Source organism: Phaenicophaeus curvirostris, unplaced genomic scaffold, assembly GCF_032191515.1.
Source record: "Phaenicophaeus curvirostris isolate KB17595 unplaced genomic scaffold, BPBGC_Pcur_1.0 scaffold_75, whole genome shotgun sequence".
In the NCBI taxonomy this organism is placed as follows: domain Eukaryota; kingdom Metazoa; phylum Chordata; class Aves; order Cuculiformes; family Cuculidae; genus Phaenicophaeus; species Phaenicophaeus curvirostris.
Window position 1 is genome coordinate 430,364 of NW_027206697.1, and position 25,806 is coordinate 456,169.

General features: G+C 51.3%; 1 protein-coding gene and 1 long non-coding RNA gene across 3 annotated transcripts; one reads left to right on the top strand and one right to left on the bottom strand.

Moving 5' to 3' along the window:
• Window positions 1–141: 141 nt before the first annotated feature.
• FAM83H (family with sequence similarity 83 member H) lies at window positions 142–19,144 on the bottom strand. 2 transcript variants are annotated; one of them, XM_069882078.1, is made up of 5 exons: window positions 18,622–19,144; window positions 7,794–8,254; window positions 5,935–6,099; window positions 5,371–5,495; window positions 143–3,113 (listed from the first exon to the last, which is right to left on the bottom strand). In XM_069882078.1, the coding sequence occupies exons 2-5, from the start codon at window positions 8,238–8,240 to the stop codon at window positions 467–469; spliced, it is 3,384 nt and encodes a 1,127-aa protein (XP_069738179.1). In that variant the 5' UTR covers window positions 8,241–8,254; window positions 18,622–19,144; the 3' UTR covers window positions 143–466. The 2 variants fall into 2 exon arrangements, with proteins under 2 accessions (XP_069738180.1, XP_069738179.1); XM_069882079.1 differs by lacking the exon at window positions 18,622–19,144 and having other exon boundaries at window positions 142–3,113; window positions 7,794–8,252.
• A 2,509-nt stretch (window positions 19,145–21,653) lies between these two features.
• On the top strand, window positions 21,654–22,686 carry LOC138734453 (uncharacterized). Its single transcript, XR_011339577.1, has 2 exons — window positions 21,654–21,854; window positions 22,178–22,686. It is a non-coding gene; the product is annotated as an uncharacterized lncRNA (long non-coding RNA).
• Window positions 22,687–25,806: the final 3,120 nt, after the last annotated feature.

The window sequence follows — 25,806 nt, forward strand, 5'->3', positions numbered from 1 at the left end:
AAGGGCCCGGAACTGAACCCAGGATTTGAGGTGTGGCCTCACCAGTGCTGATTCCAGGGATGCAATCGCTTCCCTGGTCCTGCTAATTTTTTCCAGGTGTGTCTGTGTGAATTTTTTCCTTCCTGGACTGAGCACAAGTATTGATTTTCTATTTTTTTATTCCTCTGAAAGTGAAATTATTTTGCCTGATGAAAACATTCCCTGAGTGTAACACAAGGAGACTCTTACTTTATTTGTTTTAAGTATCTTGGCAATTTAATCATTTTATTTGGAACACAGCGTGACGAGGTTGCCTGAAACCACATTATTTACTGGGCAGATCATGCTGTAGGAGTCTAACGCTGAACACATTTCCACTCACCACAAAGAGCATTGCCTGTGGTGCTTCCAACCATCATAAAGAAGATGCTTCCTTGTTCCCCTTTGACAGTCTGTGATTAAATGGCATTAAATAGGATTTCTAGGATCATTTTTTTGTCTTGAAGGTCCCCAGGATTTTTGGCATGAATTTTCCCATCTTCTTGTCCTTGGCATCCGTGTCATACTCCTCTTCGCTTTGACTTGTGTGTTCATCCTTTTTGCAGAAGACCTCAAATCTGCTGTAGACTCGCTTCTCCTTCCGCATGTTCTCCATCTTTTTCAGCAGGGTGTCTCTGTCCTCTGACGGCTGCCGCTGAAGGTTTCTCTTCTGGCTCCCAAAACTCTCTGACCTGTGGATGTTGCAGCTTTTCTCCTTCTCGCTTTTCCTGTCCAAGCTTGCAGTTGACTTGGAAAGGTCAGGGTTGCTGGTGGATGGCAGCTGCTTGGCCAGTTCGGCTCTGTTCTTCTGGCTGTTGGCAGAGATCTGTTCCAAGATCACCTTGGTGTCATCGCGGAGGTTGCTGCTGTACAGGATGTTGGCTGTGGATGAAGGGAATCTCCCCTGGGTTGTCTGGCTGCTTTTGGGAGGAGCTGGTGTTGGGAATTTATGGCTTTTTTCTTCCTCCATTGTCTCCTGACAGTCCCCTATGGAAGGTCGTTTGAAGACCATAGCCTGCTTGTCGGATTTCCCGCTCTCAGAAGTGGGTTCCTCCTCCAATTTCCTTTCACCTTTTGGGTTCAGAAGCTGCTTCAGCCGTAATGACCCTTTTCTTAAAAACTCCATTGGATTTTGTTCTTGTTTGGAACAGTCTTCCTCGGATTTATTGAGAGAGCTGTCAGATCCTTGGCTTCTAGGTAAGGTTTCAAGGACTGGTGTGGTACTTGTCCTGATCTGTGGTTTCTTCACTTCTGTATTGACCGCTTTTTGAGTGTCTTCTTTGAAGGTCACTCTTTCCTTCTTGTCTGGAAGATTCAGTTTCTGAGTGTCTCCTATAAATATAAGACTCTCCTTCTCTGGAAGAGCAAGTTTATTCTCTATGGGATAAAACCGAGATGATAGTTTGTCCACCTTAGTGCCAATATGTGCGAGGGGATCTTTGCTCAATGGGTCAACGAGCTGGGGGCTTGATGAGGTCATTCCAAATGTCCTGTCAGCCTCTCCATGCATTCTGTAGGTGCTGCAGGAGTCTTTGGTGTCTAGCACTCTGCTCTCCAGAATCTTATATTGAACGGATTTGGTACATTTCTTCTCTGTGTTCTGTGATTCTTCCTGTAGAAAACTGGAAACAGCTTTGGTGTGAGTGACGGTGGCACGTTCTGCATCTTTGCCCACAGCTTTGTACTTCTCCAGAAGTTCTGCCACTTTAGAGGAGGTGGCTGTCTTTATAGTTTCGTTGTCTTTTGTTGTCTCACTGGACATCTGCTCTTTTTGGATCATCTGAACCTTTTCTATCGTGGTGTTAGGCTGATCTAACTTGGCAGCACTGAAAATCAGAGAGGACCTGAGTCTTGAGCTCCTCTGGATCAAAGGATTTATTCTGGACCTAAAGGCATCGTGTTTCATCATGGGGGTTTCTTCGCCTGCTCTGTCAGGGTCCACAAATTCCTTGGCACTTTCAAGTCCCAGTGGCTTGGTGTTAAAAGACATCGGGGATTTGAATGCTGGGACGAGGTCAGTGGGGTGCTTGGTGAGGGTATCCCCAAGAACATCATTGTATGCCTCTGATTCCATAGGCATTGGAAGACCTTCTTCTGGTTCGGACTGGTATGCGCTAAGGTACGAAGAAATCCTCCAGTTGCGTAAACCTGTTCTATTTTCCTGTGTGCTCTTGTCCTCGTCTTGGTCCTCTTCTTTGTCTTGTAAGAACAGGCGTTGTTCCAGGCTTTGCTTCTGTGTGGGAGAAGTCTGGCAAATAAATTTCTGTCCTATATTCTGCCTTCTTAACATCATTCCCATCGGGTTGTTTCCTGCAGGGTTCAGCTGATCAGAGCCGTGTCTCACTTCCCTGGAAGAATTTGAAGGTACATAATCCAGCCGTAAGGGGAAACCCTCCTGTGGAAAGTTGGATTCAAGTTCAGGGTATCTGGGACCCTCTCCATAGTCTTCCAGCTCATTGAATCCTGGCCTTCCGCCTCGGATTCTCTCAAAGAGTCCCTGAGATCTGCCAGGGAGATGGGGATGTTCAAATTGGTACTGGTAGAACTGATCCTTCTGAAAGTGACTGGACTGGATTTTGAATTCGTCCATATTGTTCATGAACATCTGCCTGGCGTACTGTTTGGAAGAGGCAAAGTTTTCAAACGTCCCTTCTGCAAAACTGTGTCTCTTGAAGGCATCCAACTCCAGCTGCTTGGAACGGAGGAACCCCCTGACGGGATCCAGCTGAGAATTCTCCATTTCTACCTTTTTATACATCCGCATGGCTGACCCCTCCACCGTGTGGCGCAGCATGTCGTCCCGCCTGAAGTTCGAGAGGAAGTACCTGTCCGGATCGACTCTGTCCATAAAGGAGGGGAAGAGATTGTCATCCCTCTGGAACATCAGAGGTGCTTTTTTTGGGAAGAAAGGCATGTTGTTGCCAAAAGGAGTCATGGCAAACGCATTCTCTGCCTTTGCCAGCATGTTGGCAGGAGGAACAAGAGGTTCTGACTGCGCAAACAGGATTCGGAATTCTTCGTCAAAGCTGGCCACCAGCTCTCCCTGGAAGATGTGTGCGATGCTTCTGTGGATCTTCTCAAAAGACCACATAAAGCTACAAAGAGAAACAGAAGTAATGGTAGCGTGTTAGCATCAAGTAATTCGATCGTATCACTTTACATTAAGCCACTTAGAATCATGGAATGGTTTGGGTTGGAAGGGACCTCAAAGCTTATCCAGTTGCACCCCCTGACACCTCCCACTAGATCCAGTTGCTCAAAGTCCCATCCAACCTGGCCTTCAGCACCTCCAGCAGTGGGGCAGCCACCACATCCCTGGGCAACCTGGGCCAGGGAACATTTCTTCCTAAGATCTCATCTCAATCTCCTCTCTTTCAGCTGAAAAGCTGAAAGCATTTGCTTGTCTGAAGAAGATTCTCTTGATGTTGTTCCCAAGCCTCGTTATTATGTAGTGATTTGGCATTGCATCTTTGCAGAGGGTTTGTTTGTGGTATCTGGGATTTTAGAAGGCAGGGAATGACTTCTGTTCTAAAAAAGCCAACCAGAGGTGACAACAGGAGGAGAGTGAGCTGATGATAATCCTTACATGAAGTAGACGTTCCTGCAGTTACTTTGGGTTGTAACTGCATTTTGTAACCAAAATGTTGTGTCCATTTTTTAAAAAGATCAAAAGGATCAACTAGGGAACTACAGAGCTTTGCTGAGGGAAAACTGCGAAGCAGCTTCTCCTGGAAGCTGTTTCCAGGCACAGGAATAACAGAAAGACAACTGGCATCAGACAGCAGGGTTTTGCCGAGGACAAGCCATGCCTGAGCCAATCCGATTGCCTTCCACAAAGAGGAAGCTGCCTGTGTGGATGAGGGGACAACAGAGGATGAGGTTTTCCAAGGGTTTCCACATGGCCTTTCCCTACATACATTTTTAACCCGATTGGGACGGTGCAGACTGAATATGCCACCCAGCAAACGGGAACTTGGTGGGGCTGTCAGGTTTAACGAGTGGTGGGCAGTGACTTGAAGTCGCTCTAAGCTATAATTTGTTCTTCAGGTGTCAGGTCTGGGGGAAATAGTCCTTAATACAGTCATTAATCCAGGGACACCTCGTGTGTAAAAGCCTACTCCTTGGTCTCTTTAGCTCTTCTGCTTTGAAGGTAGTTGTTGGATTAGGGTTGGTCAGTGGTGCCCAGGGGAAGTTCTAGGAGCAGGGGGCACAATCTGACACACGGGAGGTTCCATTTGAACCTAAGGAAACACTTCTTGACTGTGTAGGTGACCAAGCGCTGGCATTGGTGGCCGGATTGGTAGAGTCTTCCTCCTTTGTAGAATCATAGAATGCTTTGGGTTGGAAGGGACCTTTACAGGTCATCTAATCCAACCTCCCTGCAGGAGCAGGGACACTTCCCACTGGATCAAGGTGCTCCAAGTCCTATCCAGCCTGGCCTTGAGCACCTCCAGGGGTGGGGCCTCCACTGCCTCCCTGGGCAACCTATTCCAGGGTTTCACCACCCTCACTGTAAAACATTTCTTCCTTAGATCCAGTCTAAATCCACTCTCCCTTAGTTTAAAACCATTACTCCCTTGTCCCGTCTCAACAGGCCTGTCTAAAACATCTGTCCCCCTTGTTCCTTTAGGTCCCCCACTCTGAGATATTCCAAAACCATTTGGACAAGTCCTGGGCAATGGGATATGGGTGGCCCTGCTTGAGGAGAGGTGTTGGACCAGACCTCCAGAGATCCCTGCCAACCTCAGCCATCTGTGATTCTGGGCAGGAAAGGGGAAGAGGTTCAGTCTTGTGGCTTTTGTCTTCCCAAATAAAGCTTGGCTTTCCAGGAAGCAGGGAGATATCTTCCTGCCAATGGGAAGTAATGAGTGGATTCCTTACTTTGCTTGCATATGCAGGTTTGCTTTAGCTGTTTAACGGTTATCTACGGTTGGAGTTGATGATCTCCAAGGTCTTTTCCAACCTACTGATTCTATGATTCTATGAACTGTCTTTATATGAACCCATGAGTTTTCTCTCACTTGCCCTTCTCACCTCCTACTGGGAGCAGTGAGGAAGCATCGGTGTGGGGCTCCCCTGCCTGCTGGGGGTCAACCCACAACACCACATAATTACTGTTTCTGGTTTACAGACTGTTTACACTCTGGATGTGGAGGAACCTGGGCTTGATGACTGGGCTTGAGGTCTTCTTTAATTGGTGCATCTACTTCCATTCAAAACTCTGTTTTCCCTGAAAATTGGTGCTCAATTTCCTTTACTGAGCAAAACTGGAAGCACTGAAGCACTGCTTGACCAGCTAACCCTTGTCTCTCTCCCTGAAAAGAGGAGATGTGACTTTGCAAGGCTCCTCACCTGTAGTTGCCGCTCAGCACCACCATGCAGTCCACCAAGAGGAATTTCTCTTTCACGTGGCCTTTGAAGGACATCCCTGTGCGGCAATAGTAGGTTGGGCCAGAAACTGTCCTCACCCTCAGGAACTGTGAACCAGAGAAGACAATGACTCAACTGGGAGCTGTTACTTCCCGCCCCCTGCCCCTTTGCCTTCTCCTTCCTCTGTGAAGTTCCATCCTGGTACCATTTTTATATTTCATACAATTGTAGAATCGTAGAATGGTTTGGGCTGGAAGGGACCTCAAAGCCCATCCAGTTCCACCCCTGCCATGGGCAGGACCATCTCCCACTGGGTCAGGTTGTTTCAAGCCCCATCCAACCTGGCCTTGAACCCCTCCAGGGATGGGGCAGCCACTGCTGCTCTGGGCAGCCTGTTCCAGGGCTTTCTGCATACTCATCCTTCTCCAGGCTCTGGTCCATTTTCCCTCATCCCATTTTTTCGCTGCTGCACCAGCCCTCTGTGTCCCAGGACAAACACTGCTTGGGTCATGACACAGGGGCAGGGCAGGTCTTTGTTTCGCTCACCTCCACGTAGTTAAGGTTGACTTTGCACTTAGCAGCTGTATCGAGGAAAAGCTGGGAGTTCATTTCGTCCAGCAGGATGTAGACGGGCACTCTGCGAGCAGCCGCGTCCAGCACCTCGAAGAGCAGATCCACGTCAGTGAAAATGTCCATCACTATGGCCACCACCTGGGAGAAGGAGGCAAGGAAGATGTCAGTGCCCTGTGCCCACTCGCGCCCTGACAGATCACCTTCCCCAGCACCTCATGTTCAAAGCTCCACTGCTGCGCTGTCTCCATTTCAGCTTTCTTCTCTAATCATAGAATGATGGAATCATTAAGGTGGGAAAAGACCTCCAACATCATCAAGCCCAACCACCAATGCAACACCACTATGCCTACTAGACCATATCCTGAAGTGCCAAGTCTGCAGGCTTTTTGAACCCCTCCAGGGATGGGGACTCCACTGCTTCCCTTGGCAGCTTCTGCCAGGGTATTGCCACTCTTTCAGTAAAGGAGTTCTTCCCAATGTCCAATCCAAACCTTTCCTGGAACAACTTGAGGCCATTTCTTCTTGTCCCATCACCTATTCCTTCGGAGAAGAGACCAGCTCTCACCTCCTTTCCAGGAGCTGCGGAGAGCAATGAGGTCTCCCCTCAGCCTCCTCCAGGCTAAACAGCCCCAGGTCCCTCAGCCTCCCCCAGAACCCCTGCACTCCAGACCCTTCCCAGCTCTGTTCCTTCCTCCGGAGGTGCTCCAGCCCCTTCAGGTCTTTCTTGGAGTGAGGGGCCCAGAACTGAACCCAGGACCTGAGTCCATGGGGATGATTCCATCTCTGCTCCTGCTGGCCACCCCAGGGCTGATCCAAGGCAGGATGCTGTTGGCTTTCTCGGCCACCTGGGCCACTACTGGCTCATGTTCAGCCACTGTTGACCACCACTCCCAGGTCCTTTACTGCTAGGCTGCTCTTTCCCAGGACCCCTCCTTTAAACCCCATGGGCCCCAGCACTGTTAACAAGAAGGCATGTATTCTGTAGATGAAGGTCAGGGAAGACCCTCCCTGCCACCGAGCCTTCCCGTACTCATTAATCCACTGAGAGGAGGTGTTTAGGATCATAGAATCAGGGAATGCTTTGAGTTGGAAGGGAGCTTTACAGGTCATCCAGTCTAACCACCCTGCAGCAGCAGGGACATCTCCGATAGGATCAGGTTGCTCCAAGTCCCATCCAGCCTAGCCTTGAACCCCTCCAGGGAATGGGGCATCTGCAACTTATCTGGGCCAAGGCTTCCCCACCCTCCCAGGAGAACAGTTCTTCCTAAAATCCAATCTGAATCTGCCCTCGCTTAGTTTAAAACCAACACACCTTGTCCTGTCACAAGTCTTGCTAAAAAGTCTGTCCCCATCTTTCCTGGAGCCCCTTTCCATACTGGAAGCTGCTCTAAGGTCTCCCTGGAACCTTCTCTTCTCCAGAACAACCCCACCTCTCTCAGCTTGTCCTCATATGCGAGGTTCTCCAGCCCTTGGATCATCTCTGTGGCCTCCTCTGGACTTGCTGTAACAGATCTATGTTCTTCCACATCTCCTAACTAACCTCTAATAGACCTGGTGTTGAGCTGGGTGGTGGATCACACCGTCTCCAGAGGTCCCTTTCAGCCCCACCTGTTCTGTGGTTCTGTGAACTCTTGGTTTATTTTAGCTTGGAATTACTCTTTTCCATGAGACCAGTGAGGAGAAGCTACCTTTGATGCAGAAAATGGTTGATTTTGGATCATCCTTCTCCTCTGTCTGGTCCTGGGAGCAAAGTTTAGGGAATTAGAGGACCTGATTCATCTGCCACACACACGATTTTACCTCTGCTGTAGGTGGGCTCTTCACTGTCTCACCTGCTGAGCGGCTCGAATCATCCTGCGAGCCTCCTCCTTGATGCTGGGGTTGTCCGGGGGTGGTGGCTGCACGAGGGTTGTCACCTCTGTTCCCCTGAACCCAAAAACCATTGGCCAGCCCAGGTCAAGCTCAGGAACGGCGAGGTCTGAGTTCATGGGCCAGTAAGTCCCAGAGGATCCATCCATGTCATTGTCACCTGTGTTGTCCGTGCTGCCTTCTTGATGGGTGTACTGGGGCTTCTGGAGGTTCTGTAAGATGTGGTCCACCTCTGAGTCACAAAGAAAATCTGGGGCTGCTTCCTCAGTCAGGAAGCGCTGGTAGCTTTCCTTGCCCTCTTCAGTAAGCACGTCCAGAGCCAAGCGGTAATACTCCTTGTAATGGGGGGGAAGATAGTTGGGGTCAAGGGGATTGTCCCCCTGGGAGGAACTTTGGGATCGACGAGCCATGAGGGGAGGGAGAGCTGCAAGAAAGGAAAAACCAACAGTGAGAGCAGGTTCACTCCAGTCACACGTCACAGAATCACAGAATGACCTGAGTTGGAAGGGACTGACTCCCAGCATTTATGATGCCTTGTACAGGGACAGGAGTCAGTCCCTTCCAAGTAGTGGATTCCTCTGCACTGGACACTTCGAAGGCTCAGCTCAACAGAGTGTGGAGCCATCTCATTTAAACTATAGATCACCTTAAAAGGTTGGACCAGATGATCCTTGAAGGTCCCCTCCAACCTGGTATTCTATGATTCCATGATTCATTCCAGGAGTCTATGAAAAAATCCAGAACCCAAATTAGGCAGCAAGGGAACAAATCCTAACTTCTCTGCAGCACCCAGCCCTCCAGCCGTGGGTAAATTAAATATAAATAAAGTGTAAACAAACTACAACCAGGGGAGCAATTCAGGTGCCTATGTGCAGGCATTTAATGTCACTTGGGATGCCTGGCCTCCAGCTGCTGGCTGAAAAGAGTGTGAGTCTTTTGAAGGGTTTGTGCCACATCTTCTGCTTTTTAAATACCCTATGGCACCTAAAATGACACTAAACCCCTCGGTTTAGGAAGTAGGATTGCTTCTCATGGGTCATAAGGGACATCAAAGCCCACCCAGTCCCACCCCCTGCCATGGGCAAGGACACCATCCACTGGATCTGGTTGCTCCAAGCCCCATCCAGCCTGGCCTTGAACCCCTCCAGGGATGGGGCAGCCACCACCTCAGCCAGGGACTGGGAATGATTCCTTCATGGAAAGAGCAGTGAAGCCCTGGCTGAGGCTGCCCAGGGCAAGGAGGGGTGTCCCCAGCCCTGGAAGGGTTAAAAAATGTGGCGATATGGCAAATTGGGACAGGGTTCAGGCAGCACTGTGGGGGAAAGGGGTGTTGATGGTTGGATTTCATGATCTCAGAGGTCTTTACCAACCTTAAAGTTTCCGTGATTCTATGAAGGGTCTCTGTATACATACACTACCTTCATTTTTTAGTGACCTTCTCAATAATCAAGTACCTGAAGGCTTTATCCCAAGTGATTTTTTATCATCAATAAAAATATTAACAAGACAAAACATAACACAGAACTTAGAGCAAATCTGTTAAACACAAACCTGTTCAAGGCTGGTTGGATGGGGCTTGGAGCCCCTGATCCAGGTGGAGTTGTCCCTGCCCGGGGCAGGAGGTGGAACTGGATGGGCTTTGAGGTTCCTCCTAACCCAAACCATTCTATGATTCTATTTTTTGAAACAAGACTTCTTTATCAGTTTAAAGCGCCTATTTTAATTTGGAGCTGTTGTCTGGTGTCGATCACAGCTGCTTTTTGAAAGATTAACAGTGCGTGAAGGGGATTATCAAACCACCTGATGTAATACTGCAAACGATACAGCGAGTGTCTGGTTTGTGTGCTGCAACTCAGCATCTCATCACCCCATTCTGCCTGCAGATGTTGTCACTGGGGTGAAGGAAGGAGCATGAAAAACCCAAGATACATTTATCCAGCCGTTCAGTGAGGAAAATCATGGAATCATGGGATAGTTTGGGTGGGAAGGAACCTCAAAGCCCACCCGTTTCTACCTCCCTGCCATGGACAGGGACACCTTCCATGGGATTAGGTTGCTCCAAGCGCCATCCAACCTGCCTTGAACTAGTGGTGGGGACATCAGACACTCGTGGGGGTGTTCTGCAGTGAGGATCCTGCCAGCTTAGCCCTGAACACCTTGAGGGATGGAGAATCACAGAATTTCAGTCTTTAAAGGGCTAATAAAGGTATTGGAGCAGGACAAACCTGATCTCATTTCATTACCTCTGGGTTTCAAGTAAATACACAGTGGGGCGAGAGGCAGTGTGAATATCTAAGTACTGTTATTATATATCTGTGGAAGCTTCATCACGGAGGCAGCAGAGAAGGGCTTTACGCTGCACAAAAGATTTGGTGTTGGGCAATTTTTCAGTTTCGCAAACTAAGGCCCCATTGATACAATTAAAACCTGATGTTAAAGATCATAGAATCGTGGAATGGTTTCTGTGGGAAGGGACCTCAAAACCCATCCAGGTTCACCCCCTGCTATGGGCAAGGATACCTCCCACTGGATCAGGTTGCTCCAAGCAAGGCGCATGGGGGCATGGTTTAGTGGTTGATAGGAATGTTTGGACTCGATGATCCTATGGGTCTTTTCCAACCCAGTGATTCTGTGAAGCCACATCCAACCTGGCCTTGAACCCCTCCAGGGATGCGGCAACCACGGCTTCTCTGGGCAACCTCAGCCAGGGCCTCCCCACCCTCCCAGGAGAATATTTCTCCACAAGATCTCATATCAATCCCCCCTCTCTGAGCTGAAAACCATTCCCCTCATCCTATCCCTGAACTCCCTGGTGAAGACCCCCTTCCCAGTTAGGAAAAAGATTATTTTGTGAAATAAGGTGCATTTTCATAGGTTGGAAAAGACCTTTGAGATCATCAACTCCAACCTTACCTGTCCACTACTGAACCATCCCAGAGCACCTCATCTCCCTGCCTTTTAAACCCCTCCAGGAATGGGGACTCCACCGCCTCCCTGGGCTCCTCTACCCGTGCCTGAAAACACTTTCAGTGAAGAAGTTTTTATTAATGCCACAGCTTGAGGTTATTCCCTCTTGTCCTGCCACCTGCCTTTCAGGCAGTTGCAGACAGTGATGAGGTCTCCTCTCAGCCTCCTGTTCTCCAGGCTGAACAGCCCCACGCCCCTCAGCTGCTCCTCAGAACCCTTGTTCTCCAGCCCCTTCTCCAGCTCCGTTCCCTTCTCTGGACACGCTCCAGGACCTCAATGTCTTTCTTGCAGTGAGGGGCCCAGAACTGAACCCAGTTCGAGGTGCAGTCTCACCAGTGCTGAGTTCAGGGGGATTTTATATTTCACTGACATATGTTCTTATGCCGATGTAACTTCTTAATAAAATGGTTGAGTCACAGCTATTAGATATTTTTTTTTGTGAACTTTCCAATATATATTTAAATATCATTACAGGGAGGAATGTTATCGCCTCTGTACAAGTGCCTCAGGTGTTTTAGGCTGGAAGATTTGCTCATTTTTGCCCTCTCTATCTGCACTTTTCTGCTCTTCCCCTCTCTGCTTTCTCTGCTCCATCCATGGGGCCTTTTATAGAAGAGGTTTCTGCTCTACACGCTGGTCATGGCCCCTGCTCTTCCATCTGTGCATTGAAATAGCAATGTTAGCAAACAGGTCTCACATTGTAGGACTTCTCTGAAGGAATCTGGAAGTAGTTTTCCTAGATAATTCTGAGAGCTGGAGCAACTCATGTATGAGGACAGGTTGGGAAAGTTTGGGTTGTCCAGCCTGGAGAAGAGAATGCTCCGGGGAGACCAGTATGGAAAGGGGCCCCAGAAAAGATGGGGAGAGGCTCTTGATTGGGGCGTGCAGGGGTAGGACGAGGGGAACAGTTTAGAGGTGAAAGAGGGGAGATTGAGATGAGATCTTGTGGAGAAATGTTCTCCTGTGAGGGTGGGGAGGCCCTGGAACAGATCGCCCAGGGAAGTGGTGGCTGCCCCATCCCCGGAGGGGTTCAAGGCCAGGTTGGATGGGGCTTGGAGCCCCTGAACCAGTGGGAGGTGACCCTGCTCCTGCAGTGGAGATGGAACTGGGTGGGCTTTGAGGTCCCTTCCCACCCAAACCATTCCACAATTCTATGATTCCATCATTTCACAAGGCACGGCTCTGGCTCCCATCTTCTCCACACAAGCCCTGCTGTACTTTCCATTCACTGGTCCTTTGATTTCGCAGTCCCTCTGAACTGGTATTTCATGAAGTCAGGAAAGAAAAGCACTGATCCACAGCGTCTTTTCTCCACGTGTTCGAGAAGGCTACTATCATTGCTTGGCTTTTCATCCAGTACTTTGCTGTCCTAAGCAGTCATTTCATCAAATCACATCCATAAATTTAGAAGAACCAGGAACACCAGCTACAATCAGAACCACACCAAATAAGAGAACCAAACCCAAAACTTAGTTCCTTCACAAGAAATCCTCCCCTGAGCACAGCATACAGGACAATGGTGAACACAGGTACAGAAAGAAACAAGTATTCAGTTCAGTAGCTCTTTAGAACTTGCTTTTTAACATGATAATGTGGGAGAGTTGTTTTTTTTTCCAGGAGGAAGCTGAAGGAGAGAACGAAGGCAGGTACTGTGGGTGTTTATGAGTGACTCCTCCCATGCTTAGGGGCAGCGGATAAAGGAGAGCACGAAGGAGCTTGTTGAAAACTTAACAAGTGGGAGATGAAGGCTGATATAATGGTCTGATGAGAGGCAGGATTCAGTGTCTCAGCAGCAAAGGTCTCCGCCGCCCGTCTGCCTGGGCTTTCCCAAAGACTTGGGGTTGGCGGCTGCGCCAGCGCATCTCTGCACAGCGAGAACTGATGCAATCACTCCCCTCCTCAGCCAAAAAAACCTTAGCAGGGGAGGAACAGGAGGAGAGAAAGGAGTGTGCAATTCGAGTGCAATTATCCATGCTTGTCTGAGGGAGTCTCCCACTGCAATTTCCCTTTCCCTTGGCCTGAAGTCTGCTTCTATCCAAACTGGTGTAACTGGGAGTGACTTTGATAGCTTTGACTCTTATCACGAGGTTTTGTGATTCACAAACACTATCAGACCTTCTTAATGCTGGGAAGAGCAAGCATTGACGTGATTACAGCCTACAACTCCCTCCACAGAGGAAAATGTTCAACCATAGGGAAATACTTAATGTAGGCAGAAGAGGGAAAGGTAACCAACAGATGAAAATGCTGAATGTGAAAATCTAGCACCCTGATCCAGCGGGAGGTGTCCCTGCCCATGGTAGAGGCTGGACCTGTATGGGCTTTGTGGTCCCTTGCAACCCAAGCCGTTCCATGATTCCATAATTTTATGGTTCCATGGTTCCATAGTTTTATGATTTCATGATTCTATGAAATCCTCCCTTTACCTCTAGATTAACCATAAGAGCAGAAAATAGAACAATTATGGACCTGTTGGCTTGGGCATCCTTTGCTGCCTGCCCTGTTTACATTCCATTTCAATAGATTTAACCGTTTCTTTTCAAAAGAGCAGCGTGGAATTCAAGTTCCAGCTGTGATGAATGGACGGTCGCCACAAAGCTCTACAGTTTAAAACAAAAAAACAAAAGGACCTGCCTTTTTCTTGCTTCTTCAAGCCAGGTGTGAATCAAAAGCGATGGACTCTGGTATTTATCCAGTCTAAGCAAAAAGAAACTGGCTCAGTGTTTTCCCCTCCCTCTCATCTGCTGCTGCCTGATGATGTCTCAGCACCTCAGGCCGGCTCTATCTCCCTTCCCAGTGCTGACTCCAGTGCTTGTTGTGACGTGTTCTGCCTGCACAGCAAGTTCCCAGGCTGCCTCTCTCAGATGATCACTTCCCTGGCTGGACCTGCTTCTCTGCTTCAGGACACTCCCAAAACCGAGGCCTCGGTCCGTCCGTGCGCACCAGCAGCGGGAATTGCTGCAGAGGAACCACGGCTGTGTCACCCTGGTTGGAAAGGGCTTGGAAGATGCGCTCAACGCCCGAGCCCCCGTGCTTGTGCACAAGTGTAGGCACCGTTCGCTGGGCTGGGACACCTTGTGTGCTCATTGCCCTGGGTACCAGCAAGAAAAGGAAGGCGACACCAACAGAAGACTCCCCTTCTGCCTGTGGACCCCACAGCCAGCCATAAACCCTCGGAGCTATCAGTGTTGGTAGGACTTCCAATCCCTAGTCAAGAAATGGAAGCGATTTTGAGGGTCAGAAAAGAAGCATGTGGTACATCCAAGAGGAAAATGTAAAGCAGCAGTTTCCAAACACTCACCCAGCAGGCCAGAGCGCATGGTCCACAGCTGCCCTGACATCACGCTCAGCGACCGCTGGCATCTATCTCATGGTGGGCTGTGAAAAATGTTCAGCTTTCCAAAATCACAGAATCATGGAATGATTTGGGCTGGAAGGGACCTCCAAGCCCAACCAGTTCCACCCCCTGTCATGAGCAGGGACACCTCCCACTGGATCAGGGACTCCAAGCCCCATCCAGCCTGGCCTTGAACCCCTCCAGGGATGGGGGTCAACGTGGGCCACGGCCTCCCCACCCTCACAGGGAAGTATTTCTCCTTAAGTTTTTATCCCAATCTCCCCTCTTTCAGCTCAAAACTGTTCTCCTCATCCTGTCCCTGCACTCCCTGGTCAAGAGCCCCTCCCCATCTCTCCTGGAGCCCCTTTCCCTACTGGAAGGCTGCTCTAAGGTCTGAAATGTCTAGAACCCCTGAAGCTTAGAAATCAATTGTTTAAAAAAATTGGTCTGATGAAATAGAGACAGTGATATGAAAAGAGATTGCTGCTATTCTAGGAGAGTCAGTTTTACAAGAAGACTATGATGCCTAAGGTGAAACTCCTTCAGCAGATATTGTGACAATACGACATGGGAAATATTGGTTTGCTCTCAAGAAAATGCTGTGTGAGATAAGCTATTTGGAGAGGGACCTGTCTCCTGGAATATGGTTTAAGGCCTGTTTAATTCTGCATTGTGTGATCGAGGAACAACTCGTGTCGTATAAATCTGCTGCAGAAGGCTCTTCATGACGGAGTGCAGAGATAGGACGAGGGAAATGATTTTCAGCTGAAAGAGGGGAGACTGGGATGAGATCTCAGGCAGGAACATTAACAGTGACAGATATACTCATCCTTTCCAGAAAGTACTCCAACATGTGCCAGTGTTCTGTACTAAGGATGAACTCCTACTGAGAAAGGATCTCTCAATTTAAGGCCTCTCACTTGCCCACCTATTTTTCCTCTTAATTTTCATAGAAATCATAGAATCACAGAATCATGGAATGGTTTGGGTTAGAAGGGACCTCAAAGCCCGTCCAGTCCCACCCCTGCCATGGGCAGGGACACCTCCCACTGGATCAGGGGCTCCAAGCCCCATCCAGCCTGGCCTTGAACCCCTCCAGGGGTGGCTACCATTTCCCTGGGCAACCTAGGCCAGTGCCTCAACACCTTCATCATGAAGAATTTCTTCCTAATGTCTAACCTAAATCTTCCCCCGTACAATTTTAGGCCGTTTCATTTTTTCTTTCTGCATTTGTTACTGATGCCTCTCTGTGTTCTTACTCTCCACATTCTCTCAGTTTTAGGCTCAAAGCCTGGGTTACTGTTAGAATTTCTCTTTGGGAGATGAAGATATGGAATTTGCTGGTATTGTTATGCTGTCAGGTATGCAGTCTCCAGGCCTTTTTTTTGGTCATACATCCAGCATCCGGAGATCACCATAAATCTAGTGACAACATAAGTCTAGTGGGAGATGTCCCTGCCCATGGAACTGGATGATCTATAACGTCCCTTCCAACCCAAATCATTCTATGATTCTGTGATCTGAGTGAATGTGGACCCCATTCTTTCCTCTAGATGCTCTTACACAGATCTTAGTCACCATTAAAACCAACGTTGTGTTAGACTGCTGTACTCCAGGAGTTCCACTTCATCTCATGTCAGGGTCATCAGATGAGAAATTGCTTCGATTAAAACTTAATCAGCTCATTCACTGCCCTTCCAGAGATTACACGTTTATCTTCCATATTACATAAGTTTTCGTCTGTTCCTAAGAACTGGTGTGAGAAACTCTTTGTGGTTCCAAGGTGAGCTGTAAACGTGCTGAGCTCAGAGAACCAGAGCCTGGTCATCTCCTCAGAACATCTACCTGACTCCTGCTCACCTCTGCTCGTTAGTGCCAGGGATCCCACAGAATATCTTTGCTGGAGAATCAGGAAAACAGCCGGACATTCGTAATGTCCAGGGGATCTTCCTGCAGGCCAGCGGAAGGGAGAAGTGGCAGAGAAATTACACATCATAGTTTCCCTTGTGAAGCGGTTACTGAGGCGGCGTGTCAGTGTGTTGGTCGTAACTGTCCTCTGCAATCAGAGGTGTGGATTGGCTTGTGTGGATCCAACCTGGAGAGAGTCACCACGGCACAACCTGGTGTTTACAGCTACAGAAACACGAATTGCGACCCTGCGTGCTGACGGGACCTCTTACAGAGAGCGAGTTCCCTGAAGAGATGGAATCATTAAAGCTGGAAAAGACTTCTAGGGTCATCCAGTCCAACCATCAACACAACATCACCATGTCCACTAAACCGTGGGACTCCACATCTACGTGTTTTCTGAATACCTCCAGGGATGGGGAGTCCCCCATTGCCCTGAGCAGCCTCTTCCAATGCTTCACCACTCTTTCAGTAAAGGAATTCTTCCTAATATCTGATCTGAATCTCCCCTGGTGCCACTTGAGGCTGTTTACTCTGGTCCACAGAATCCTTCAGGTTGGAAAAGGCCATAAAGATCATTGAGCCCAACCATTAACCTGACAATGCCAAGTCTAAACCTCTAAACCATGTCCCTAAGCACCACATCTATGAAAGCAACGCTCATGCCAAGCGTACTCTCCTTCAATCAATCCTTTCCTTGGCTTTTTATTCACTAGGTTGCAGTTATCCAGAAGTCTAAATCAGAGAACGTCAAGGAAAGGTCCAGCCATGCAAGGTTTAATCTGGAGAACTGCACGTCGCCCTTGACTTTTATTTTCCCACATGGATGTTACAAATGTGCTCATGAAACGTCCCTTCCTCATTAGGGCTGCAGAAATCCACCCAAACGGGGCCTGATAAGTGGTCCAAAACTGTTCCGTTTAACCACAGAATATTAAGAAATCCCATCCTGCAAGGCTTGGAGGTGAATTCCAGTTGCTTGGAAAGCTGTGATGGCCTGAAAAACTATGTCTAGAGCACAGGGGGGTCTGTCCTCAGCCACCACACTGCTCCGGGGCAGTCAGCCAGACCGAGGTGTGAGACATGTTCAGCTCGCCCTTTGACATGCAGTTTTCCCTACAACCACACAAAAAGCATAACTTTTTCTGCCTCAGGAGTGCTGCTGTTTCCACTGACAGCAACCATGACTCTCCCTTAGTTCCTCAAATACAACCCTGAAGCCCCTCGGATGAATGGGAGTGTGGCTAAAATGAAAAAAAAAGCTTTCTGTCCTCGAACTGCAGCCCTTCTGTTGTGTGTAGGGTGAAGGCTTTATGTTTTCTGCCTGCCTGGCTCTTCATGCAGTGAAAACACCGTAGGCCGTGCCAAGGGATCCCAGCCACCAGCGATCCACGCTGCCGCCTTTGTCACCACTCGGTTTGGGGCCGGTTTGTTGTCCGGCGTCGTTACTCATGCACGTTTGGCCTCTACCACAGCTGAGCTCATCGCAGCTTCCATGAATAAGACATTTCTAGTGGGAGGAGGACACTACAGGCACTTCTGTCCCTTTACAAGCGCCTCCTCCCCTCTAACTGTTCTGGAAGATGGGGAACCTTGGTCCCCAGGCCAGAGAAAAGCCATAATTGTCCTCTACTGACCTGACTCAAGTTGGAGCCACAGGAAGAGGAGACTTTCTCCTTCCGCCCCATGCACACACAGCACCTGAGCTCTGTCAGACAGACTCACGCCCTTGGAAAAACTGAGTGGATGTGCGTGTGTGCCAGGGCATGCCTGTGTCCACACGCATCTCTCCGTGTTTTTTGCATGTACGCGCACGAACGTCTGTGTCGCTGCTTGCCGGTCGTGCCGGCAGACGGCCGCACAGCCGGGCGTGCAGAGCGAGGTCACGGCAAGTCGAGGCGCAGTGGCCTCAGGAGCCGAGTCCTGGCTCTGAGCCCGCTGCAGACCTCGGTCTTCCCAGCGCGACCACCAGGGAAGTCCTCTTTGTCCCAGTCTCTTGACCACATCCCTACGGCGCTGCCTGTCCCAGGAGGAGGCCAGCTCAGGCTCTATCATGGGGAGCTGAGTCAGGCTGCGCAATCTCTTCCCAAAGACAGGGATGACTTTGGAAACACCCTCTCCTTGGGGCTTTCTCAAGGTAGATGGGACACAAGCTCGATGGAGCGTTCACTAAGCAGTTTTGATCAAGCTACCCGAAGTCTCTTTCCTCACCAGACATTCTTCCTCCCGCATTGTCTGTCCCATCTCCTCCTAGGACTCTCCTTTCTCTGTGGGGGAAGCCACGGTGTAGATGGGCGCTCCTGCAACCAGAGCCTTTCCAGAGGACCCTCTACCATGGAGGGAAGCCATGGTGTGGATGGGAGCTCCTGCAACTGGAGCCTTTCCAGAGGACTCTCAGCCATGGGGAAGCCACAGTGTGGCTGGGAGCTCCTGCCACTGGAGCTTCCGCCTCGAAGCAGCCATCTCCCGCCTGCTGATGTCCCTGCCCCAGATCCCGAGCACGTCAAGGAGCAGGATGGGACCTCCCCAGCCCTCGCCCGCCATTCCGGTCCCCCGGAAGCTGCCTGCACGTCTCCTACCTTCTCAGGTGAGCCAGGGCAGGTGGTGGGTCACACTCTCCAGCTCTCCGCTCCCCTAGATGTGCCTGTTTCCTGATCCACAGTCACTTCGGAGCCAGGGCAGGTGGTGGGTCGCGCTCTCCAGCTCTCTGCTGCCCTGGGTGCGTCTACACCTTGATCCACGGTCACCTCCAAGCCAGGGTAGGTGGTGGGTCTCTCTCTCTGTCTCTCCACTCCCCTGGACGCGTCTACACCCTGATCCACGGTCACCTCCAGGCCAGGGCAGGTGGTGGGTCGCGCTTGCTGGCTCTCCGCTCCCCTGGAAGTGCCTGCACCCTGTTCCACAGGCACCTCAGAGCCAGGGAGAGCCAAGCTCCACCCAGGACAGAGGGTGAGTAAGAGCGAGAGAAAGGCAAACTCTGGAGAGTTATTCCCTGCCCAGGATTGCAGGGGAGCCAGAGATAAGGGCTGCACATTCCTGAGCCGCAGGCAGCCTCTCCCTTCCCGTCTGCCCCGAGCTTGTCAGACCAGCTCCAGCCTGGCAGCAGAGCAGCCTGGGAGCTGCTCCACGCGGGCACAGACGCTGCCCACGGGCTGGGGCTCAGCCTGGCACAGCAGCACCCAGGGCTGGGGACGCCCGGGGGTCCCGTCTGGGAGACAGCAGGGAGCAGCCGGAGCACCCGGCGAGGGCATCACGGCACCAGGGGCAGCCGAGGTGCAGGGCTCCCAGCAGGAGGAAGGGAAGGGCACCATTCCCCGTCCCCCTGGGGTGCTGGGCAGAGGGGATCAGGTCGTCCCCCTGGGGTGCTGTGCAAACAGGATCGGGCCGTAATCTTCCCCCCACCCCGACTCCCTGGGGTGCTGGGCAGAAGGGATCTTATACAATCATAGAATCACCAGGATGGAAAAGACCTCTTAGGGGACTGAGTTCAACCATCCTTATCTGCCTCTAAAGCATGTCCTCGAGAATCTGAGGATTTGAGGCCATGCTAATGCCACTCATATCTCTGGGGGTCCCACGCAGAGGGGATCAGGCTGTACCCCTGGTCTCTCCCATCTCCTTGGGGGGTCCCATGCAGAGGGGATCTGAGGCCCTATACCCCTACCCCCTATCTCCTGGGAGTCCCGTGAGAGGGGATCAGGCTGTACCCCGGTCTCCCCTGTCTCCCTGGCATGCCACGCAGAGGAGATCAGCCTGCTCCCCTGGGATGCTGCACAGTGAGGATCTGAGGCCATACCAGTGCTCCCTGTCTCCCTGGGAAGTCGTGCAATGATGCTCCCCATCTCCTTGGGATCCGGGGCACGGGGGTTGAGCTGTACCGGTGCCCCTGATCTCCTTTGTAGATGACACCAAGCTGAGTGGTGCAGTTGCCACAGTGGAAGGATGGGATGTCATCCAGAGGGACCTGGACAGGCTGGAGACGTGGGGCTGTGAGAACCTCATGAGGTTCAACAAGGCCAAGCGTGAGGTCCTACACCTGGGTCGGGGCAATCCCTGCTTTCAGTACACGACGGGGGATGATGTGATGGAGAGCTGCCCTGCAGAGAAGGACTTTGGGGTGCTGATTGATGAGAAGCTGGACATGAGTGGGCCCAGAAGGCCAGCTGTGTCCTGGGCTGTATCAAAAGCAGTGTGGACAGCAGGGCAAGGGAGGGGATTCTGCCCCTCTTTTCCTCTCTGGTGAGATCTCAGCTGGAGAACTGTGTCCAGCTCTGGAATCCTCAACATAAGAAGGAGATGGAGCTGTGGGAATGAGTCCAGAGGAGGCTACAAGGATGATGCGAGGGCTGGAGAACCTGCCGTCCGAGGACAGGCTGAGAGAGCTGGGGTTGTTCAGCCTGGGGAAGAGAAGGCTCTGAGGAGACCTTAGAGAGACCTTCCAGTGCCTGAAGGGGCTCCAAGAAATCTGGAGAGGGACTTTCTACAAGGCTTGGAGTGATAGGATGAGGGGGAACAGGTATAAACTGGAGAGGGGCAGATTTAGACTTGATATAAGGAAGAATTCTTCACCACGAGAGTGAGGAGGCCCTGGCCCAGGCTGCCCAGGGAGGCTGTGGCTGCCCCATCCTGGAGGGGTTCCAGGCCAGGCTGGATGGGGCTCGGGCAGCCTGGCCTAGAGGGCTGTCCCTGCCCATGGCAGGAGGCGGAACTGGATGCTCTTTAAGGCCGCACCGGAGCCCCCATCCCCTCGGTTCCCGGTGCCCCCGCGCCCCGGGCAGCCCTGCGGCCCGGGAAGGGTTAAGCGAGCCCGGCCGCGGCCCCGGGCGTGGCGGCTCCTGTTCTCTCGCCTTTCACGTTCGGTCGCTCGCTCGGCGGCCGGGGCGGGGCTGGGGGGGGCGGTGACTCAGACCGGGGGGGGGGAACCGGGCACCGGGGGCCTGAGGGGACATCGGGCACCGGGGGGGCACCGGGGGCGGGACTCAGACCCCTGAGAGGGGCCGGGGGGCCGGGGGCGAGGGGAGAGCGCGAGGGGTAAGGAGTGAGGGGTGAGGGTGAGAAACAGGGACTGAGGGGTGAGGGGTAAGAAGTGAGGGGTAAGAAATGAGGGGTGAAGGGTAAGAAGTGAGGGGTGAGGGGTGAGAAGTGAGGAGTGAGGGCGAGCAACAGGGACTGAGGGGTGAGGGGCGGGGGGGGCTGAGGGTAGAGGAGTTGGGGGGCAGGGGGTGCCAAGGAATGGGGGTAGGAGAAGATGGGGGGCAGAGGGATGAGAGGTGAGAGGGATGAGGGGCCAGAGGAGAGGGATGGAGGCAAGGGGCTGACAGGTGAGAGGGATGGGGGACAGGGGACTGAGGGGCAAGAGGAGAGGGATGGGGGTGGGTGCTCAGGGTTGAGGGTTAAGGGCTGAGGGGCAAGGGGAGAAGGACGAGGGGCAGGAGGGGATGGGATGAGGGATGGGGGCTCAGGGGTAAGGGGTAAAGGGAAGGGGTGGGAGGGCAGAGGGGTGAGGGGAGAAGGGTGAGGGGTGGGGGCTGAGGGGCAAGAGGAGAGGGAGAGGGGCAGGAGGGGCTGGGATGAGGGATGTGGCTCAGGGGTAAGGGACAAAAGAACACTAGAGTTTGGGATACTCGGGTCTGAGTTTGGCTTTCAAGCACTTGAAAGCAGACAGGAATGCTTTCCCTGCAGTGCAGCTCCTGCATAGATTTATTTTGTTTTATCTGATTGCTGTATCTTAAATTTCTTTGTCCTGGTGCAGGAAGCTAGAAAATGGATCTGCAGGGAAGGAAGGAACCACCTGAAGGCCAGCACATTACAGGTGAGCAGGACACCCCTTTGTGGCCGTGGGGAAGAGACCAGCCTGGCTGACCAGAGAGCTCTAGCTGGACCTCGGGGGAAAAGGAGAGTTTATAGCTTTTGGAAGAAGAGGCAGCGACTCAGGAGGACTGCAAGGGTGTCATGAAGTTATGCAGGGAGAAACTTGCATGGACCAAAGCCCAACCAGAGCTTGATCTGGCTCTGCTTCATATATCAGCAGCAAAAGGAGGCTGAGAAGAATCTCCATCCTTTATTGGATGGGGGGAAAAACAGTGACAAAGGATGGGGAAAATGCTGAGGAACCTTTACCTCCATCGTTAACAGTCAGACCAGTTCTTCTCTGGGTACCCAGCCCCCCAAGCAGGAAGACAGTGTAGGAAGCAGAATGGAGACCCCATAATCCGAGAGGGAATGGTGAGCAACCTCCTACCCCACCTGGACATGCATAAGTCTTTGGGGCTGGATGGGATACACCCAGCAGGTCCTTTAAACTACATTTGTGGACATTTTTTTGTTCCAGCTTTTCAAAATTAACTTAAATCTGATTATCGAATGGAACTCTGACTTTCACTTTCAGGTCCACGAGTGCCGTAGACTCAAATCCATCGCCCAAACTATGGTGCTACTCCAAATTTTATGAACATTGTGAGAGTAGATTTGACATCTCCCGAGCCAATTTTTGTTGGACTTCAGTGACAATTACCCAGAATGCTGATTTCAAGAAGGTCCTGATGGTCTCTGTCACACGTGGCCTCCATGCTCGCTGTTTGGAGTGATGGTGTTTCCTTCATCTTTCCAATTGTTAGTTAACAACAAGTTTTGCTGCTTTTTTATTCTGCAGTTTGGTTGTGGTTTATTTTTATTTACTCTTTCCAAGGTAATATTGGTTATTTTTAAAGAGTCCTCAGCCGTTGCATTCGTTTATAAGTTTTGTTTGCTTTTTTTACTAATTACAGCGTGCATCGTTGTACTGGATTAGTTTAGTAACGCATCAAGCTAATTACTGTTTGTAACGAATGTCTTTACCAGGGCTCTTTTATGCCAACTGCCTTCAAACAAAAGAGCCAGGAGTGAAGAGACACTTGGTGCCCCAGATTGGCTGTAATCTGGGTTAATGACACGATGCGATGAGGGGGGTTAAAGCTGAGAGGTGATCAGAGACGAGTGGACCTGGTTCCAGACCTTTGTGGCTGCTGGAGCTGCTGGAGTTCATGGAATCATGGAATCGTTTGGGTTGGAAGGGACCTCAAAGCCCATCCAGTTCCACCCCTGCCCTGGGCAGGGACACCTCCCACTGCATCAGGGGCTCCAAGCTCCATCCAACCTGGCTTTGAACCCCTCCAGGGATGGGGCAGCCACAGCTTCCCTGAGTAACGTGGGCCAGGGCCTCCGTGGTGGGCCTGGAGGGCCCACCCTCCCTCACAGGAGAACATTTCTCCCTAAGATCTCATCCCAATCTCTCCTCTTTCAGCTCAAAACCGTTCCCCTCATCCTGTCTCTGCACTCCCTGATCCAGAGTCCCTCCCCAGCTTTCTTGGAGCCCCTTTCCCTACTGGAAGCTGCTCTAAGGTCTCCTTGGAGCCTTCTCTTCTCCAGGCTGAACAACCCCAACTCTCTCAGCCTATTCTTGTACGGGAGGTTCTCCAGCCTTTGGATCATCCCCATGGCCTCCTCTGGTCCAAGAGCTCCATGTTGTTCCTGTGCTGAGGATCCCAGACCTGGCTGCAGGTCTCCAGGTGAGTCTCACCAGAGCAGAGCAGAGGGGCAGGATCCCCATCTCTCCCTGATGGGCCCATGGCTTTGGAAGGAGCCACGTTTGCTTCTGCCACTCCTGGGTTTGATCTGTTCCAGACAGTTTATTTGTACGTACTCGATGATCTGGGTTAAGGGCAGCTGCGCTTTCTCCTGTCGGTCTATCTAGTCTTGAGTTGTTTAACCAGATCTTCCTGTTTTCATTCCAGCTAAGTATCAAGAAGTCGCAGGTACCGACTGGCTCTGAGTATTGAAGTTATTTTTTGTGTGGCACACGCATGCTCTATAGGTCCCTGAGGAACACACAGGGCTCGAGGTTTTGGTTGCTCTGCCTTGCTCTGCTGACAGACCTTGAAGAAGCCTCTTCAGAAACTCACCTTCTTCATTTTCTTCATGATGAGGGTGGTGAGACACTGGAACAGGTTTCCCAGGGAAGTTGTGGATGTCCCATCCCTGGAGGTGCCAGGCTGGATGGGGCTTGGAGCCCCTGATCCAGTGGGACGTGTCCCTGCCCATGGAAGGGATGGAACTGGGAGGGCTTTGAGGTCCCTTCCAACCCAAACCATGCCAGGATTCCCCTCCCAGTTCTTCACAGCAATTTCTTGTATTCAATAACTTATTCTTTCCCTGAAGTGTGACTGTGGAGGAGTCCAACGTTATTACAACGACCAGGACTGAGATCGAAATGGGTTTACGGGGTTGGGAACATGAATGGAGTCTTGCATAGTTATTATGTTCATAAGTTGTTTGAGATTTTAAATGAAAACTGCCTTAAATGTTTGGGCTAAACGGGGGATAACAGGCGAGTTGTGAGCATTTAGTGTATGGCAGTGCTTTTCGATGCCGGCATGGAGAGTTTTTTGGGTGGGTTTTTTTTCCCTTAGCAGAGTGTTCAGCTGCTGCCGGTGATGTTCGTTCCCTCTGGGAGAAAAAAATGAAGGCTCCAACGATTAGATAACTTGGCCTTAAGCTGTGACAGGTCCTGTAACGCCCCAGTGTGGCCGTGGTGACCTCCGTTTTCCGCATGGCTGAACATCCAGTGTGATCGGATTCAGAGAAAACATGTCATATCGTAGTCGTGGTGTGGTTCAGGCTGGAAGGGAGCTCAAAGCCTCACGCCTGGCTCCAGGACGCCGGCACTTGGATGGCTTCGTGCCCTTTGGCAGTCACAGGGTGAGAGATGGAATCAGGGAATGTTCTGGGCTTGAAGGGACATCGGAGCCTTTTCAGTTCCCATCTGCTGCCAGTGCAACATCACCTCCCACGGGATCAGGGGCTCCAAGCCCCATCCAGCCTGGCCTCGAACCACCCCAGGGATGGGGCAGCCACCACTGCTCTGGGCAGCCTGGGCCAGGGCCTCCCCACCCTCGAAGGAGGGCATTTCTTCCTAAGATTTCATGTCAATCTTCCCTCTTGCAGCTGAAAACCATTCCCCTTGTCCTATCCCTGCCTTCCCTGATCCAGAGTTCCTCCCCAGCTTTCCTGGAACCCCTTTCCCTACTGGAAGCTGCTCTAAGGTCTCCTTGGAGCCTTCTCTTCTCCAGGTTGGACAACCCCAACTCTCCCAGCCTGACATCATACGGGAGGTTCTCTAGGCCCTGGATCATCTCTGTGGCCTCCTCTGGACCCGTCCTAACAGTTCCATCTCCTTCTTATGCTGGGGATTCCAGAACTGGATGCAGGACTCCGGGTGGGGTCTCACCAGAGAAGAGCAGAGGGGCAGGATCCCCTCCTGCGAGGAAAGTGAATCCAGGTGTCCCCTTACACACACGTTTCCATGCACACATGCAGGTGCACGTGTGTTTCCCAGCATTCCTGCACACACTGTCACACCTTCCAAAACACGGAGTTCCTTCCGGAGAGCTTAAGATGGAGCCAAGAGGGGCAGGTTTGGGTTCTCTGCCTCCCCCTTCAACCTCAATGCCAGGTTTCCACCAGATTCACATGAGCAGCACTTGTTCACCTCGATATTCCCGCAGCTGGCATCAATTTAGGTGATCATTTAGGTTAGCATTGATTAATTTAAGTTATCACTGATTTAAGTTATCGCTCAGGTTCTCGTTGATTTAGGTTCTCATTAATTTCTGCCTCAAACCCCCAGGGGTCACTGGCGCTGGGCTCAGGGGTGACAACAGTGCGAACTGAAGCGTTGATGGAGAAACTGCAGCCTCCCCCCAGGGCAGGCGCATCAACAAAGGCTC